The sequence below is a fragment of the Cajanus cajan genome, chromosome 5 (genome assembly GCF_000230855.2).
Source record: "Cajanus cajan strain Asha chromosome 5, NIPB_CcT2T_4, whole genome shotgun sequence".
NCBI classification, from domain to species: domain Eukaryota; kingdom Viridiplantae; phylum Streptophyta; class Magnoliopsida; order Fabales; family Fabaceae; genus Cajanus; species Cajanus cajan.
Genome location: NC_138521.1, coordinates 69401596 through 69418797, shown reverse-complemented (window position 1 = coordinate 69418797; position 17202 = coordinate 69401596). Strand labels below are relative to the sequence as shown.

Genomic DNA, 17202 nt, shown 5'->3' with positions numbered 1-17202 from the left:
TGTGAAATCTCTATTAATTAATAATATATCTTCTTTTAAAAAAATGTTTTTCAGAGAAAAAATATATTTCTAGTCTAGAAGACCAAAAATATGGAAAGAGAAATAATTTTTTTTAATTGAAGGGGTCAAAACTCCAACAAAATCAATTAAACTCACGGGGGTAAAAAACAGAAGTTGCATCAGCTTTTGCAAACAAAGAAAAAAATGGGGTAACTCTATTAAAAATAAGTTTATTCCTCTGAAAATTACTTTCTGAAAGATAAAAAATTTAAAATATGCATTTAGAAAAACTTTTACAAGATAAATATTTTTACTCTTTCAGAAAGTAATCTTTAAAAATATATTTTAAAAGTCATAAAGTATAATTTCAAAATGTAATTATAAAAAATATACTGATTTTATTCATTGTAAAATCAACATGTCATATATTTTAAAATGAATTTTTTTAAAATTTATATCTTTGTATATAATGTAAACAATATTAAAGACAAGGTGAAAAATTAGAGTTTAAAAATGTTGAACTTAAAAGTACAAAAAAGAAATGGTTTAAAAAATAAGGTTAAAATATTTCTTTAATTTTTATAGTTTTACTTATTTTATCTTTTAGTTTAAAATAAATCTTTTTTATTTCTAATATATTTATCTTTTTCAATCCTTTTAATCTTTGTTGTTAGTTTTTTTTTGTAACGATATCTCTTTAATGTTGACGTAATATAAGTATTAATTCAACTTTGTGTATCTATATTGAATATATTTTGTTGTAATTACTCTTAATTAAGTTTCTTGACACTCCATGTCTCTTTTGTACCTTCATATGCGAGACTCATTGTTAAAACATGTTTCTTACCTCACAAAATTGATGACTTTTATCATATCAACATAAAACACATATTATCCAAAAAAAAGTTAATGATAAAAATTAAACAGATAAAAAAACGTAAGTATAAAGCTTAAAAAAATCCATCTAAAACTATTACAAGAAGGTAAAACAAGTGAAATTATAAGGACTAAAAAAATTTTAACCAAAAAATTATAAGTGTTAATAACACACTCTTCTTAACACATTGACTTTTATTAGTTAGATTTTATTGAAAATTATAAAATCAATAGAGAATTATAAATAAGATGTAAAACCCACCAAATTTTATATCTTCCCACAAATTTCAACCAATAAAAAAGTATGTATTCAAAAGAGTGTGATAAGAGTATGTTATTAACATTTATCTAATAATAAAGATGAAATAGTGAGGTAAAAAAGCAGAGGAGTATGAAGAGTGAATAGAGAGAAAGAAAATGAGTAAAGGAGGTGGGTGTGAATGAAAAATATAATTTTTAGAATTAAGATTCATTTAAAAAAATTAAAAATAAATAAATTAAAAAATATTTAAAATAGAATAAAATTGAGAAAAGAGACGGAAGTGGAGGTGTATGTAACACTTGCGTTACGTTTATTCGTTGCCCTTGATGAAGGTCATTGCTGTTCTACTATGGCTACAAAAGGAAATGGTCCCTAAGTTTGAGCGCATTACCATGCTATTTTGCCAAAATTTCTGATCTTTCTAACTTGTATGGTTTATTTATACAATAACAGTTCTAAGTAGGCCACGAGAAGGTGCTGCACAATTTTCTTATACTAACATGTACTTGATATGAATAATACTGATTCAATTCTTTAATTCAAGGGTTTTGAATTTGAATTTTGCAGAAAAATATGGTTAATAAAGAAAATTTAATTAAAAAATATCAAATTTTCTTGATGATTAATCAACGATAAAATTAGTGAATACTTTATATTAATGACATAATTATAAAAAGAAGGTAATGTTTGATATTTGTTGATTTTCAAGTTTTTCAAGTAGGATTAGTGTGATAATGGTGAAAGTAAGGTGTAATTTTATTGATTTGAATGATTATTTTACCGTTAAAATATAATTTTAGTCTCTTATTTTTATTTTAAGTTTCAATTTGATCTTTAAATTTAAAAAATTTCACTTTAGTCTCTTAAAGTATTTTTATTAGTTAAATTAGTTTTTTCTCTCAATATTTTTGTACTAATAGTATTAATTTTTCATAACGTAACATTCTCACAACTTACCCCTAAATAAATCAAATTAGTAAAATAAATTGATAGAATGACCAATTTAATCTAATATAAATATTTTAGAGACTAAAATAAAGTTTTTTAAACTTTAAAGACTAAACTGAAACATAAAAAAAATAATTAAAAAAATAATGGTCTAAAATCTTATTTTAACAGTAATATAGTGAATGGTTTATAGTTAGTATGTAGCCAATGTAATTTTGACACGTGTTTAATTTAAACCGAAATTTAATATTTTTTGTACAATGGAAATGAAATTTTATAAAGGATTTAACATGATTTGAAATAAATTAATTTTTTTGGCTGTATTAATAGAAATGAAGCATAAGAAATTTCACCGAAAATAAGTACTGGCGAAAATTGGCCATGGTAATGACGAAGCTCAATTTCCGGTTTCAGGTTCATATATGATATGAACGAGTTGAGTTCCAAATCCAACCAAGCAAACAGCAGTGCTGCTTGGCTTTGAGCCTGAGTAAATATTCAAGGTTCGATTTTATCTTTCTTAAATCCATGGAATGATCTATAAAAAAGATGTACAATGTTGGTGAAAATTTATAATTTCAGTAAAGAATGGAAAATAAGGATGGGAAACCTTCAATCTCATTTACTAGCATGATTCTTCAATTATTATGGTTCATATTCCATAGACATCATCATTCATTTTCTTCTCCTTGTTTCATTCGGTTTTAACACCATAAATTTAGCATATGTAAATTTCTTCTCCATGTGTTTGGTCATTTGTTTGGTTCAATAAATGTAACTGAAGAAAAAATAATAGGCAGGATGTCGTTTTGCAAAAGCTTGGGCATTGAGTTTCATTTTTAAGAAACTTGGCCTCACACGTGAAGACTATTTAATTTACTTTTAATTTTTGTCATTTATTTGAATTATATTATTGAGATTTATTCTTCTAATTCTTTATTCTCTTTTGTCCCTTCACTTTAGTAAGCCACCACATGCCGGGGTCTTAATTCTTAACTCTCATGGTCTCTCTAGCTTATGCTACACTGCTACCTACTCGTACAGACTACAGATGATATTATATTACTGACCACAAAAGATAAGAATGCAAGTGTTATCCCATAATAATGCTTTGATAAGAACTTATACTTTCCGATTACGCTTGCTATTTAAGGCAAAAGCAAACTTTCAAGGCATGCAACTCTAACTTTATATTTACACAATATTTATAAATAAATAAAAAGGTACGCCAAAAATATGTACACATTATTCTCCCTTTTATTTATTTTGTTCATTTTTTCTTTATGTAATGTTTTCCTATTATGAGTTATGTTTATATATATATAAAGAGATGAGGAATTTATTTACTTGGAAAGTAAGTTTATCTAAATTTGCTCTATTTAATATTTAATATTTTACTTTATAGTCAATGATTTGACCAAATGATTGGTGACTGACTCGCATAAGTATTAAGCAATGAAATCGATAGTGAACACTAAGAGTGAATTAGCATAACGATCCAAAAAAGTAGACCACCATTAAATACTTGCGGACGAAAAAGACTTTAACTTGAGGGATAACATGACCATGTGGAAGAGATTCACATTTAAAAAGAGTGTTGGAGTTCAAGTATAAAGTGAATATCACATCAATTAGAGTTAAATATGGTAAGTAAAATATAAAATTAATCATAAGAACATTTTATACAATAGTTTAAATTAATGAAATATAATATTAAATAGTGTTAAATTTTTTTAAAACTTTACAGACTTGATTTAAATATTAAGAACTTTTAATTTAATAATTAGATCATTGAAACTTAATCCAAATAATAAGCTATGAAATATAATAAGTCAAGCAAAAGTTACTCTTCTAACTATTTGATCCCTCTTTATATATATATATATTATTCGTTAATTTTAAATTAATAAAATAAAATATCATATAATTTTTAATTTTTAAAAAAATTATAAACTTAATTTATATATTAAAAATTTATAATAATTATATACAGACAGAATATTAAAATGTTATATATAATCATTTAGAGAAGATATAAATTTTTATATATATTTAAAAAATATAATAATCTACTAAAAATCTAGAAAGTAAAAACATAGATAAAGTTAATAAATGTATGATGAAGATTTTTGTATTTCCCACGAATATATATTCCTAAATGGGGAAGGGATAACTGGATTCCATTCCGTTCATTGTATCTTTCACGCCTCCTAAAATTGTGTGCGTGCGTGCACTCATTGGTGAGCAGGAAACCAACCCCTAATTATTGAACCCGACGATACGTAGAAGAGAGAAAACTTTGAAGGATTTTCGTTTAAAAAACAATACTACCTCTTTATACTAAATTCACCAAAATAAAAAAAAGTTATTAAAATTAATCTAATTCATATTAATAAATTTATTATATATATATATATATATATTTTAATAAAAATTTTGTATTATTTTTTTTAATTAATACATGTATGCCTTTTAAAGAGTTTGTATCCCAATATTGACAGAGTAACAACTTATTTAATTATCACACTTTACAACTTAATTACTCACAACGAAAAAAAATATAATACAACTATCTGAAGTTAACATGCAAACAATTTCTAAAAAATACATGCAATATTTTATATAGAGGAATAAAATCAACTAAAATTCATAGATGTTCCTCAATAAAACTATATCAATCATATTCTACACACACGTGTATTTATATATATATATATATATATATATATATATATATATATATTAATTCAATAATTGAAAATGTAAACCTAGATTACTTGTCAAACAAAACTACAAAATATCTACAAAAGTAGCACCAAGCCACATTGTGATTCAACGTGACTCTCAACTTGAAATCCTCTTCTAACCTTTCCATGTCCTACTCCCATATAAATATGATTATTGCAATTCAATCACAAGAAAAAATGCAAAGACAAACTAGTATTAAAAAAGAATCACAATAATAAGTATAAAAGTAAAAATAACTATAATATCAACAACAATATGTAACCACATGACACAACTCATTGTGGTATTCAAAACTTACAACACAACAACAACAATAACACAACATGACATTCAATAATCCTTTAAAAAAGAAAACAACTTAATCACATAACAAAAAATTCAACTTCACCACAACAATACAACTCATAAACAATTCAATGTAGCACATGAACAACACCACAATTTAACACATCATATGCATAAGACCAAAATTACATGCGTCATCACACATTCAATTAAAAGATCTCTTACAACATAGATTAATACTCTATGTGGTTTGACCTTACCAAATCAACAACAACACAAACTTTTTTACATTTGCTAAATCAACAACCATCTTAGATAAAAATTCACAACATAGTTTCTCAATTTTTGTCACTTAAACTATGATAGTCTAGTATTTTTGTTACGGTAGGACAGTTTGGGTATGAGTCTACTACGACATTAACATACATAATTAAGCCTTTTATTAGATTAACTTGTTGGCTACCTTTCAAATACTATGCCCCTTCCAGTATTTAGTTAGGGATTTTGACCCCCAACCTCGTACCTTACTCTAATTTAGTTGCATTATACATATATGACTTAACTTGGCTCCCATACAAGTCAACATTGGCCACCTTATAATTAATATAATTTCACTTTACCCCTATTTATGGTCTCTTTATAGATAATATGACTTGACTTGACCTTTATATAGCATCAACTAAGGTCTTAAATGAGATTTAACTTTTCAAGATGGATTTTCAACAAAATGGGTTCTTGAAGCACCACAACATAATATCCACACAATGTGATATTCAACTAAAAAATAACATATTCTTTAGTCCTAAATCAATCAACATGGCACAACTTAATGCGCGAAACATTCTCAACATTTCAACATGCAACTTATTCATTTATATACATTATCGCAAATCAATGTACATAAAAACCAACCTACATCAACATACAATTATTTAACAACTTAATCATCAATGTACATTATCTCAGGTTAATGTATAAAGAAATAACACCATGTCTCAACCTACAACATGCAATAGATTCAAATAATATATACATGCTCAACACTTAGGCAACAACATTAAGAAATCCACGTTTGACATCATTGAGGAAAAAAGCCTCTGACTCATCCACACCTGACATCACTCAACCTATGTCCAACATGGATAACGTAGAGAACCCTTATGGCAATCATGTTTCGCATGACTAAATATACGCTCGACCTTATTTTAGAAAGGGAGCCTTTGCTTGACTCATACCCAACATCATTGAACTGGCACTTGACGTCGTCTAGGAAAAGTTTCTGTCTTGATCACGCCTAACCCGGACTTGGAGTCACCAAGTTAAAGAGCTCAAAGGGCATCCACGCCCGATGCCATTCAACCCACACTTGGCACGACTGAGTCAAATAACACTCCTCGAACTCATGTTTAACACTACTAATCTTGTGCTCATTATTAGTGAGGCAAAGAACCTATGCCTTATGTCATGCCCGACAACTTTAAGCTATGTTCGATGCGATAGTGAAATCTATAGTTGAAAGATTCATGTTTGGCTTAATACCACCAAAAATCCATGAAAAAATCAATATATAAGCACCAATTCATTCATACACATTATGAGTAACTTGAGTCCAACTAGAAAACCCACATGTAACAACAATATGGCTCAAAATCATGCATTTCATCTCAAACATACCACCAAAACTCTCACCCTCAACATTCACATCTTAAAACCCCCCAACACAATCATAGATTTACATAAATCAAACAACATTCAACACCCTAAATCAACAAAGACCCAATTCTATCTTCCCTTATCTTAAACTTCGCACGAACGTAACTATCACTTTGATTCTCAACTATAGAGCTTCAGATCAACACTCAACCACCAAAACATTCTCAAGGAAGGGATTTTGTGAGTTTTAGGAGGTCAATAGAAGAAGAGAAATCTCACCAGTCGCATAACTCCTTTCTTTATTGTTTAAGCCTTGTGGTTAAGCTTTGTTGTTTTTGCCTTATGGTGGTTAAGTATTCATCATTGTTTCTCCCACTTGTTAGGTGGCTAAGCCTTATGTATGGCTTCTACATAATGGTTAAGTTTGTGCATGTGGACTTTTGACCATTTTTAATTTTTTGTATATCTTTTAGTCGATGCATTTCCAACATCTTTCATTGTATTCACTTTAGTTTGCTGCTTGTATTGCTCATCTCAAGCTAAACGCATTGTGAACACGTTTTGGTTTGGGGGGACTATCAGAGATATAATTATATGAGTATTAATTTATAGAGAACTATTAGTTTTGTTGCCTATATAAAAAGTTTGATGTAATCCTTTTATATTGAACTTTTTCATTTTTAATATATTATCTTTTCAGTTTATTTTATTTATCTCTCTTTTCTCTCTTCTGAACATGAATTCTAACAACAACTTCAACATATAAAAAAATCATATCAAATTATAAAAACTAAAAAATAAATAAGCGAAATTCTAGAAATAAGAAAATAATTAAACCTTTATTTAGTTATGTGATATGATGATAGCTATTTTTTTTTCTTGTGGAAAGTGTGTTAAAGTCTTTATCTTGTAAAATACATATGCACTCATAAAAACGCAATTTCTCCAACGTCTAGAAGAAAATTTGTTAATGTCGAACAAGTATTATACAATCACCACATTGAAAATAAACAATTTAATGTATTTTTGTGTGATCATATTATTAATATAAAATATTTATTATTTTTTTATCGAGAATTAATTTATGTTACGGAGGAAACTTAAATAATAAATTTTTAATGAAATTATTTTTTCAATACATTTTTTCATTTACGATACGAGTCAAGTAAGTTATTCATGTTAGTTTATGTATTTGTTTATTATGTATTTTTAATGTAACTGGATACTGATCAAAAGTGATAAATCAAAAAAAAAAAAAAAATTCAATCATTTGAAAAATAAAAGTTAGTTTTCTTTATCTAGTTTTATAGGAAAGTAAAAGCAGATAATTTTATCTTTAAATGACACAATTCTTCCTTGATAGTTAGATTTGCCTACCAAATAAAAAATAAATGGAACTGTGTTCGATTTAGACTGTTAAGTTATGGCAATGAAGCCCTAGTCTCCTTTTAACACGCTTGTCCCTTTTAGTATTACTTAGCTTAGTTGAATGGCGGCTGTATATATCATTATCACCTCAATTTATTTTTAGTTTTATTCCTAAACACAGTTAAAAAAGAAAAAGAAAAATATATAAAAGAGTAGTGTTTTGAGATTTGACCCGTAAAATAAAAATAGAATACCATCTTAAAATTTTGTAGCCTATGATATTGTACATGAATACAACTCTAGTTAAATTTATAATAATTTATCATTCTTATAATAGGGTTATTAAATTCATATAAAATAAACTATAAGAATATTAAATTTATAGATGATATAATTATAAAGTTATTAAATATACCAATTATTTTATTATGAACACCGAGGAACAGATTCAATTATAATGTGTCAGTTCAATGAACATACCCAAATTGTATAAAGAAAAATATCCCATTGCTTGCTTATTTGAGGTTTCATATCATTTTACTTTCCGATGATGACTTATCACAAATTGTGCAAACGGGAAAAAGCAGGCAAAAATAATTTTTCTGAACGAAATTAAACCAAGTGGAGTCTTCTTGAAGAGAAAAAATAACATGCTCCACGGAATAAAAAAAAGTGCTGGTGTGAGAATGAATGAACCAATATGAATGAGGCGACTCAAAGGTTTTTAATCCAAAAAGACAGAATACGTTAACGCAGCCCAAAACCAGTCGCGGAGAGGAGCGTGTCGAACACGCTCGCACGATAATGGTCAAACATTAACAACTCGAAAAGACAATGGGCGGTTGCAGGCACGCGCGTGAGTTTATTCTGTTATACTTTTATGATGTAATAATAATTAATAACTTTTCATTTGGTCCAAATATGAAGCAGCTGGATGCAGATATTAACAATGAGATAAAAAGTGGAGAGAGAGAGAGAGAGTTTGAAGTAAAAGAGAAGAGCATTATAGGGAGAAGAAAAAAAAGTAAGAGTGAGGAGTGGTGATAGCAAGAGAGTTAGTTTTTTTCTTTTCTCTATTGACTGTTGTAGAGATAGTGAGAGATTAGACCTTCAATTTTTATGCAATCTGTTGGTCTAATCAATTTATTTGTTGGTAGGTTCTAGAGGGAGAGATGAATGTTGTTATTGTAATTGTTATTAGTGGAAACATCTGAAAAGGAGAGAGGATAGAGTGTTGCAATGGGAACACCACCAAGGGATGAACTGATGAAGAAGATCCAGGAGCTGGAGGAGGGGCACGCGCACTTGAAGCAAGAAATGTCGAAGCTCAAACTCTCCGATGCGAGGCACGGCCACCGCCAGAGGTCACACTCCGTGTCGCCGCAGCGTTCCAGGTTCGCCGCGCCGCCGAAGAGGCGGAGCGACGCGCCGCCGGCGTGGAAGAGAGGCGCGTGTTCGTTCAAGCAGTCGTCGCCGCTGCAGAGGGAGAGTCGCGGCGGCGATGCTCAATTTCACGGCGGAGGAGGAGGAGGAGCTGCTCCGCGCTGTGGTCCTTCCGCTGTGAATTTCACGGAACGGCAGTATCTCAATATTTTGCAGTCAATGGGACAGTCTGTTCATATATTGGATCTTAATTGTCGCATAATATATTGGTTAGTCATTAGTTTAGGTGCTTCACATTGTTTATTTATTTGCTTTGTTATTAATTTCGGTATGTTTTTGTCTACTTTGTAATGGAGATAGTTAATGAAGATAAGCTATGGATATTTCGTATCTGTTTGAATTCGCAAGCAATTAAGGAAGAGAAAATAAGAAAGAAAAATGGATTGACGTAAGCTAAAATCAACTTATATACTTATTTTCTGTAGAAATTTTCTTGAACTCATTCGAAAGCCGATTTGCATTAAGTTGATTTTAGCTTACTAGGGGCTAGAGAGTAGCTTAGTTTATTTTACCTTCTTATTTTCTTTGTTTGTAATTTCTTGCGATGCTTGTAAGACCTTATGATTGCTGAAATGGATGTGCCGATTGTGTTTGAGGATTGATATTTGTTGCCGGTTGAGTATGTAATGTTGTATGGTGCTGAATTGCCGATTGCATGAATTCAGGGAGCCTGCATTAGAAGCTTGTTTGTGAAAGTTATTTTTGAATGTAATTAGGGAGTAATTTTGCAGGAACCGTAGTGCGGAAAATCTATATGGTTATACAGCAGAGGAAGCTTTAGGGAAGGATGGGATTGAGCTGCTTGTAGACCCTATAGATTTGGCCTTAGCCAATGATACAGTGAACCGTGTCATGATGGGAGAGAGCTGGACAGGGCAATTTCCGGTTAAGGATAAAACGGGAGAGAAGTTTTTAGCTGTAGCGACTAATACACCTTTCTATGATGATGATGGAAGCTTAGTTGGGATTATTTGTGTCTCTAGTGATTCACGGCCCTTTCTTGAAATGAAAGTTCCGATGTCTGGTGTAAGGAACACTGAGTCAGATTCAGATTCGGGTGGAACCCGACCTAGAAGTACCATGTCGAATAAACTTGGCATTGACACTCAACAGCCGCTTCAAGTTGCTCTCGCATCGAAAATTTCAAATTTGGTTTGTGCCATAACTTTGTTGCTTCTATAATTTTAGTATACCGTGGTGTGTCTTGACTCTTGACATTTAATCATTAAATAGGCATCAAAGGTGAGTAACAAAGTTAAGTCAAGGATCTGGACGGGAGAAAATAATGTTGATCGCGAAGGTGGGAGCGGTGAAAGTCATCAATCTGAACATAGTTTATCGGAATCTGTTCTTTCGGACCAGAGAGAGGATGCTAATTCCAGTGGAGCTAGCACCCCCAGAGGTGATGTGCCACCATCCCATTTTGGTGTATTTTCTCATGTCGAAGAAAAATCTCAGGGAAAATCTCTGAGAGAGTCTGGTGATGAGAGTGAAGGAAAATCTATTCACAAAATCATACCTGCTAAGGCTGAAGCCTGGATTCAAAGGAAAACATTATCATGGCCATGGAGAACAAAGGATCGAGTAGGATCAGAGGCAACGGATGTTGGTGTTGCTGGGCCCTGGAATCAAGAAAATGACTCGGTTAATCAGAAAATTCTTTCTTCTAGCTTGAAGCAAGAAAGCCAGGCAGGTGAAAATAATCGCCCTAGTAACAACGAGGCTTCAGGGTCCTGGTCCTCCTCCTTTAATATTAACAGCACAAGTAGTGCCAGCAGCTGTGGGAGTGCTGGCAGTTGTGCTGTCAATAATAAAGTGGATGTGGACACTGATTCCTTGGATTACGAAATTTTGTGGGAGGACCTGACAATTGGAGAACAAATTGGACAAGGTAGTCACATTCTTAACTAAAGGGGCAAGCTTGAGAACATAGTCTTTTTGACAATATCTATGCTTTAATAAAATTATTTTCATGTTTGAAATGTTGTTTTCTTCTTTCTAGAGCTCTTAAAATTTAAAAAGCCCATGCTTGCTAACCCAAATATCTAGTTAAGGGTGGTTATTATGCATTTTATGCTTTACCCGTAACTTGTTTCCTATTCTAACTTGCAGGTTCTTGTGGAACTGTATATCATGCTCTGTGGTATGGATCAGTATGTTCTTTTCTCTTCCTGTAATTTCTTTTCCTTCTAGTCTTTTTGGAGTGTAAGTATATATTTGAATTTTTCATATATATATATTGATTATGCAAATTGTGATTGTTTTGCAACTGGAATTACTAGCATTTAGTATACTGAGGTCCTTTATTGTGCTAATTCAACATTCTTGAGTTAAGACATCATAGGATTTATGGTTGGCCTGTGAAATAAAGATGGCAACTCTGAGCCTGACAATGTTAGAATGTCTTTTATAGGTTGCAACCTACATTTTTCTGCCTGTAATTCTAATGTCAACTTATATTCATCTTTTTGTAGGATGTTGCTGTCAAAGTTTTCTCAAAGCAAGAATATTCAGATGATGTGATACTGTCCTTCAGACAAGAGGTATGCTTTCCTGTAGCCTAATTTGCTGATCAGTGAGGAAGTGATATAGTTTTAGAAAATGAGAGGTTTCCTGAGGATTTTACTTTGATGTTTGCTTAATTTGTTGCACAAATGGGAGGGAAATGTTATACTTGTTGCTTATGTGACACGTCAATCCACATGTAAGTTGGGTGTCTCTCTAATATGTGTTAGATTTCTTAATTACTTTAGGTTATTTTAAGTAAGGATCAATGAGCATTATTGTGAATTTGCTAAGCTTATGAAAAAGATCAAACTCTTAATTGGAAGTACATGATTGGGGTGAATATTGATATGATTCAGAATTTAGCATGTAAGGTATGGGACTTGTGTTCTATATTGGAAGTATGAGATTCTAGTATGGGAGTTTATAAGGCCTTGGGCTCTCCAACTACAACAACTGGCTTTTGTGGTGTGGTTAATAGCCCAAGATCCTTATCAGCCTAAAATATTTTTTGGGAGGAAAGAGGAGAGGGAGGGTACATCATCTACATAGACTACATTAGAGTGGATATAATTAGCCAAATATAGTGTACATCCATGCATTTAGTGTAAATGGTAAATGTTTAATTTTCGTAAAGTTCAGTCTAATTAGTCAATGATACAAATTAGGATAATTAGATGGCAGATAGTTACTTTTTATCTTAATCTCTTTGACAATAAAAAAGTTTACGCAGAGTGGTGGGATGATCAAACTGTAAGGTATGGGAGTTTAGTGTGGTACAGGTACAGTTCTCCCAACAGTTCTTATCACCCCATTCCAGGGTCAGGCATACTACATCATTATTTAATATAATCTGTTATTTTATATAAAAGGAAAGAAAAAGTTGGCTTTGGTGTCCCTTTTGATTTGATGGCTTTATGTCTCTTCATTAGTTATCCTTCAAGTACCATACTGTTTGGTTAGTCAACATCTTGTTATTTGCCACAACTTTCTTCGTAAAATCTAATAAACTACTGATGTTGATTTGATATGACCCGTGTATATTCTACTTAGTAATATGGATACAAAATACTGTTATGGTGACCTATATTGCATTATACTTGCAACAATTCCGATATTATGTTAATTAAAATAATTGGATTTGTTTTGGATTAGTGTAGAAACTATTAGTAATTGAGTGGAGCCGTAGCTATCTGGATTGTTGGGGCTTTGATTTAATGCACTCTCTAGAATTTTAGCTAATATGGAATTGTTCATTGTTCTTCCACTTTCTCATTTTACTGCTTTGATAATTGTTTTCTTAATTTTAGAATGCTTGGAAGCCCCCTAAAAGTTCTTTTGTTTAACATAGATTTGACAACATTTTGTTGTATGAAGGTGTCTGTCATGAAAAGACTTCGGCACCCAAATATTCTTCTCTTCATGGGGGCTGTGACTTCACCTCAACGTCTCTGCATTGTGACAGAGTTTCTCCCACGGTCTGTTCTGGACTTTGCTTTTGACCTCTTTTTATCAGGAGCATTATGATTCTAGTTTATTATGCTATATGTACCACAAAGTAATTTCCGGGGCTGATCGTTGCTGTGTTTATTTGTATTTTATGGCTTCAGTGGAAGCTTGTGCCGCTTGTTACACAGAAACACATCAAAACTTGACTGGAGACGGCGAGTTCATATGGCCTTGGATATTGTGAGTATTTAGTAATAGAACTATGGAGCATATGATGTCTATCTCTTGTCCTTCTAAATAAAGATGCATCATTTTTATGATGCTGTTTTTTTGGTAGAACAGTGGGTTATTCGGATTTTTTTCCTTTTCTTTTTGGTATTACTAATTCATTTGGGGTTTCTGTTCCTGAAACACTATTTTGACTCTGCTATTGGAAATATAAATTCCATTGATATCTTAGCAAGCATCTCTCTTTCATAATGTTTGAAGCATGTTGCATGCTTACAACTTACTCTTTCTACAGGCACGAGGCGTAAATTATCTTCATCATTCTAACCCACCTATCATCCACAGAGATTTGAAGTCTTCAAATCTTCTAGTTGATAGGAACTGGACTGTGAAGGTCTGCCACTTGTCACTCTTCTATTTATTCTACAATGTTGGGTTGGAAGCTTGTCCTTGATTGCTTAAAGATTTCTAGCAGTATCTTTGTTAACCTTGACAATATCATAATCACGTGTTAACTGAAACAGGTTGGTGATTTTGGTCTTTCACGTCTTAAGCACGAAACATATCTCACAACCAAGACAGGAAGGGGCACGGTAGGCTAATATTCTTTTTCCCCGTGGCCATAATATTTTTTATATGTTTGCAATTGTTTCCTTCTTTACATTTTTAACACTAAAGAGTCTCAAAACATCTTACTGATTCCAGCATTAATTTTGCTTTGTAGCCTCAATGGATGGCACCAGAAGTTCTTCGTAATGAACCCTCCGATGAGAAGTATGTCCAAAATCTATGCTCTCAATTACTCTTTCTCTCCAGTGATGTTTTTAAACAAATGTCTGACTTTGAATATCTGTTTTTGCTGCTTCTTGGGGGCATCAGATCTGACGTTTACAGCTTTGGAGTAATATTATGGGAACTTGCAACTGAAAAGATACCTTGGGATAATCTCAACTCAATGCAGGTATTGCTTTCACGTGTTCATGAAGTCACGAACCTTTGAAAATATATACATGCAGCCTGAAATGGTAGTAAAGTCTATTGAATGGAAATCCACTGCAGAGTGTGGTTTTAACCTTGATCAAGCATTTGCTTTTTTATGCTATTTGTTATTCCAGTGCTTGAAAGCGAACTATTATACCATCGAGGGTGCAATGCCAGGGTGATTGGAAATTTTATATCATATTTTTTTCCCCAGTTCCTTCTGATGTGAGGCTTTTTTATTATTATTTTTAAATGAAACTATGGAATATAGTTATATAGATCACTGTGGGTGCATATATGAACAACTATTCCTCTAGGAATCTTGCAGGTTATTGGAGCTGTAGGATTCATGAATCAACGGCTAGAAATTCCCAAAGAAGTTGATCCACGGTGGGCTTCTATAATTGAGAGCTGTTGGCATAGGTGTGCATTTTCATCTCTTCTAAACTTTTGTACCCGAATCCCAACTCCCCAAATAGCTTTGAATATCCAATCATGGATGTTATCACCCAAACGAACATAGAAGTGACTTGCCCTAGTAGTTGGCCAACTTACTGTAACAATTACTTGCTGTTTCCCACTGGAATTATTTGGATAAATTATTTATTTAATATTATTAGGTAAACGTACTTGATGTAGCCCCTTATTGCATTTTCGTATTGTAGTGAATACAAAATTAGCGGTTGCATAGCGGACGTTGGGTTGCATGTGCTACTAATATTTTTTAAGGTTTAAATACGTTTTATCTCCTATAATATATATATATATATATATATATATATATATATTATTTCAGTTTTGAGGAGTGAAAACAAACGCACTCATTGTAAAGAGACGAAACGTATTTAAGCCATTCTTTATATCTAATCTACACCCGATTCCATATATCTTTTTACCTCCTTTTGGTAGTTTTACTCATCGATATTGATACCATGTTGTGGAGTTACCAAACATCTTTTGCTAACTTATAAATTTGTCTATTCCTATCAGCGATCCAGCTTGCCGGCCAACATTCCCGGAACTGCTTGAAAGGCTTAGAGAGCTGCAGAAATGGTATGCCATTCAGTTCCAGGCTACCCGATCCACTGCCAAGGAAAGCACCCAAAAGGATTCCTAAACAACAGTGGAGCTATTTTTTCTGTCACATGTGGCTGATGCTTAATGATTTTTTTGCATATATTTTACCAAAGCTCCCAGAGTAATTGAGTTAGTGCAAACAGCTGGTTTTGGAACGCATGTAGAATAGCTGATCCGAGTCCTTCACCAACATTTGCCAAGGTATTACATAGAAGGGGGATAGACTGATAAAAAGAAAGATGGGGATTGCTAAACTTTGGATAGTGATTGGGTTAGTCATCTTATTTTTCTCTAGTGGCATCTAAAGTTTCTTCAATTGATTGGTGGTTTTGTATGTTTGGTATTCTAGTCAATCGGATCGATTACCACCTGCATTGTAATTTTATATGCAAATGTTTGCGCCACTATTTTATTTGTACAGAAGGTAGCCAAAAGGAGGGGGGGAAAATGTTCATTTGACTACATAGATTAGAATCAAAAAGTTAGTGTGCTTCAGTGTTGTTAATGTTGGGTCTCTATCTGTACCCACTTGAAGCAAAAAGTGCAGCTTAGCACGTCAGACAGCCTTTTTAAAGTAACCATTCAGAATTTGATTGGCCCGTTTCAACTTATCGAACGAGTATAGACAAGAATTCCAAGTATATATGGTAATTTTCAATTACATCTGCATTCTATTAGTTGCCCTTTTTTTTATATCAGAAATGAGATTTGTGGAAAAATAAGTAATACCAACGTATTGTGATTATACATCATTAAAAACCTCAAGAGAACTATAGAAAATCAATTTGTATGGTTGATAAACGATACAATATGCTCTGTATGTTGTGAGCTAATTACAACTAGCAATTAGCTCTAACAAACTAATTCTCAAAAAAAAAAAAAACCTCTAACAAACTAATAATAACTAATAAATTATTCTATCAAACTAACCACTCTTCATACTTTAAAATTCTTATTTCCTAGTTGATGCTATAATGTCCAAAGTATTTACTTTCTCAATTGCACAAAAAAAAAGTATTTATGTTCTCAAGATTGGTAGCGATGATGGTGGTATGATTAGAATGCTATTACAAGTTGAATTTTTTACGACTTTGCTTTTTTATTTTTTTTTCTCAAATGCACCATTTTTTTCTTCTTCATAGCATGTCAATTTATTTACGAAGATGATAAGTTGTAAGATTTATGAGTAAGATATTAGTTATTATTTATATGGTTTATATCCTATATTCCTATTGGGTTTGCTAAATAATTATATCAGCAATATGACCCAATTTGATTTGGGTTTTTTTAAAGATCACTTTTACTTATAAAATTTAACTATATAAAATTACAAGTGACATAGAATGATAGTATTTGATAAGAAAAAAATAAATGAGATA

At 31.6% G+C, this 17202-nt stretch overlaps 1 protein-coding gene across 3 annotated transcripts; it reads left to right on the top strand.

Moving 5' to 3' along the window:
• Nucleotides 1-9065: 9065 nt before the first annotated feature.
• On the top strand, nt 9066-16492 carry LOC109807789 (uncharacterized). Of its 3 annotated transcripts, none has more exons than XR_014434244.1 (13): nt 9066-9792; nt 10315-10735; nt 10817-11474; nt 11696-11736; nt 12058-12126; nt 13466-13566; nt 13699-13777; nt 14061-14159; nt 14290-14358; nt 14490-14539; nt 14645-14726; nt 14881-15169; nt 15737-15780. XR_014434244.1 is itself a non-coding variant. In XM_029273322.2 (13 exons), the coding sequence occupies exons 1-13, from the start codon at nt 9380-9382 to the stop codon at nt 15861-15863; spliced, it is 2304 nt and encodes a 767-aa protein (XP_029129155.1). In that variant the 5' UTR covers nt 9068-9379; the 3' UTR covers nt 15864-16492. The 3 variants fall into 3 exon arrangements, 1 of the variants encoding a protein (XP_029129155.1); XR_003804955.2 differs by having other exon boundaries at nt 9067-9792; nt 15064-15169; nt 15737-16492; XM_029273322.2 differs by having other exon boundaries at nt 9068-9792; nt 15075-15169; nt 15737-16492.
• The last annotated feature ends 710 nt before the right edge of the window (nt 16493-17202 follow it).

Excerpts from the sequence above, each read along its gene's own strand:
- LOC109807789 (XM_029273322.2), top strand. The coding sequence starts at position 9,380 with ATGGGAACACCACCAAGGGATGAACTGATGAAGAAGATCCAGGAGCTG. Across the intron at positions 10,736-10,816 it reads CATCGAAAATTTCAAATTTG|GCATCAAAGGTGAGTAACAA; the intron begins GTTTGTGCCATA and ends ATCATTAAATAG. Across the intron at positions 12,127-13,465 it reads TACTGTCCTTCAGACAAGAG|GTGTCTGTCATGAAAAGACT; the intron begins GTATGCTTTCCT and ends TGTTGTATGAAG.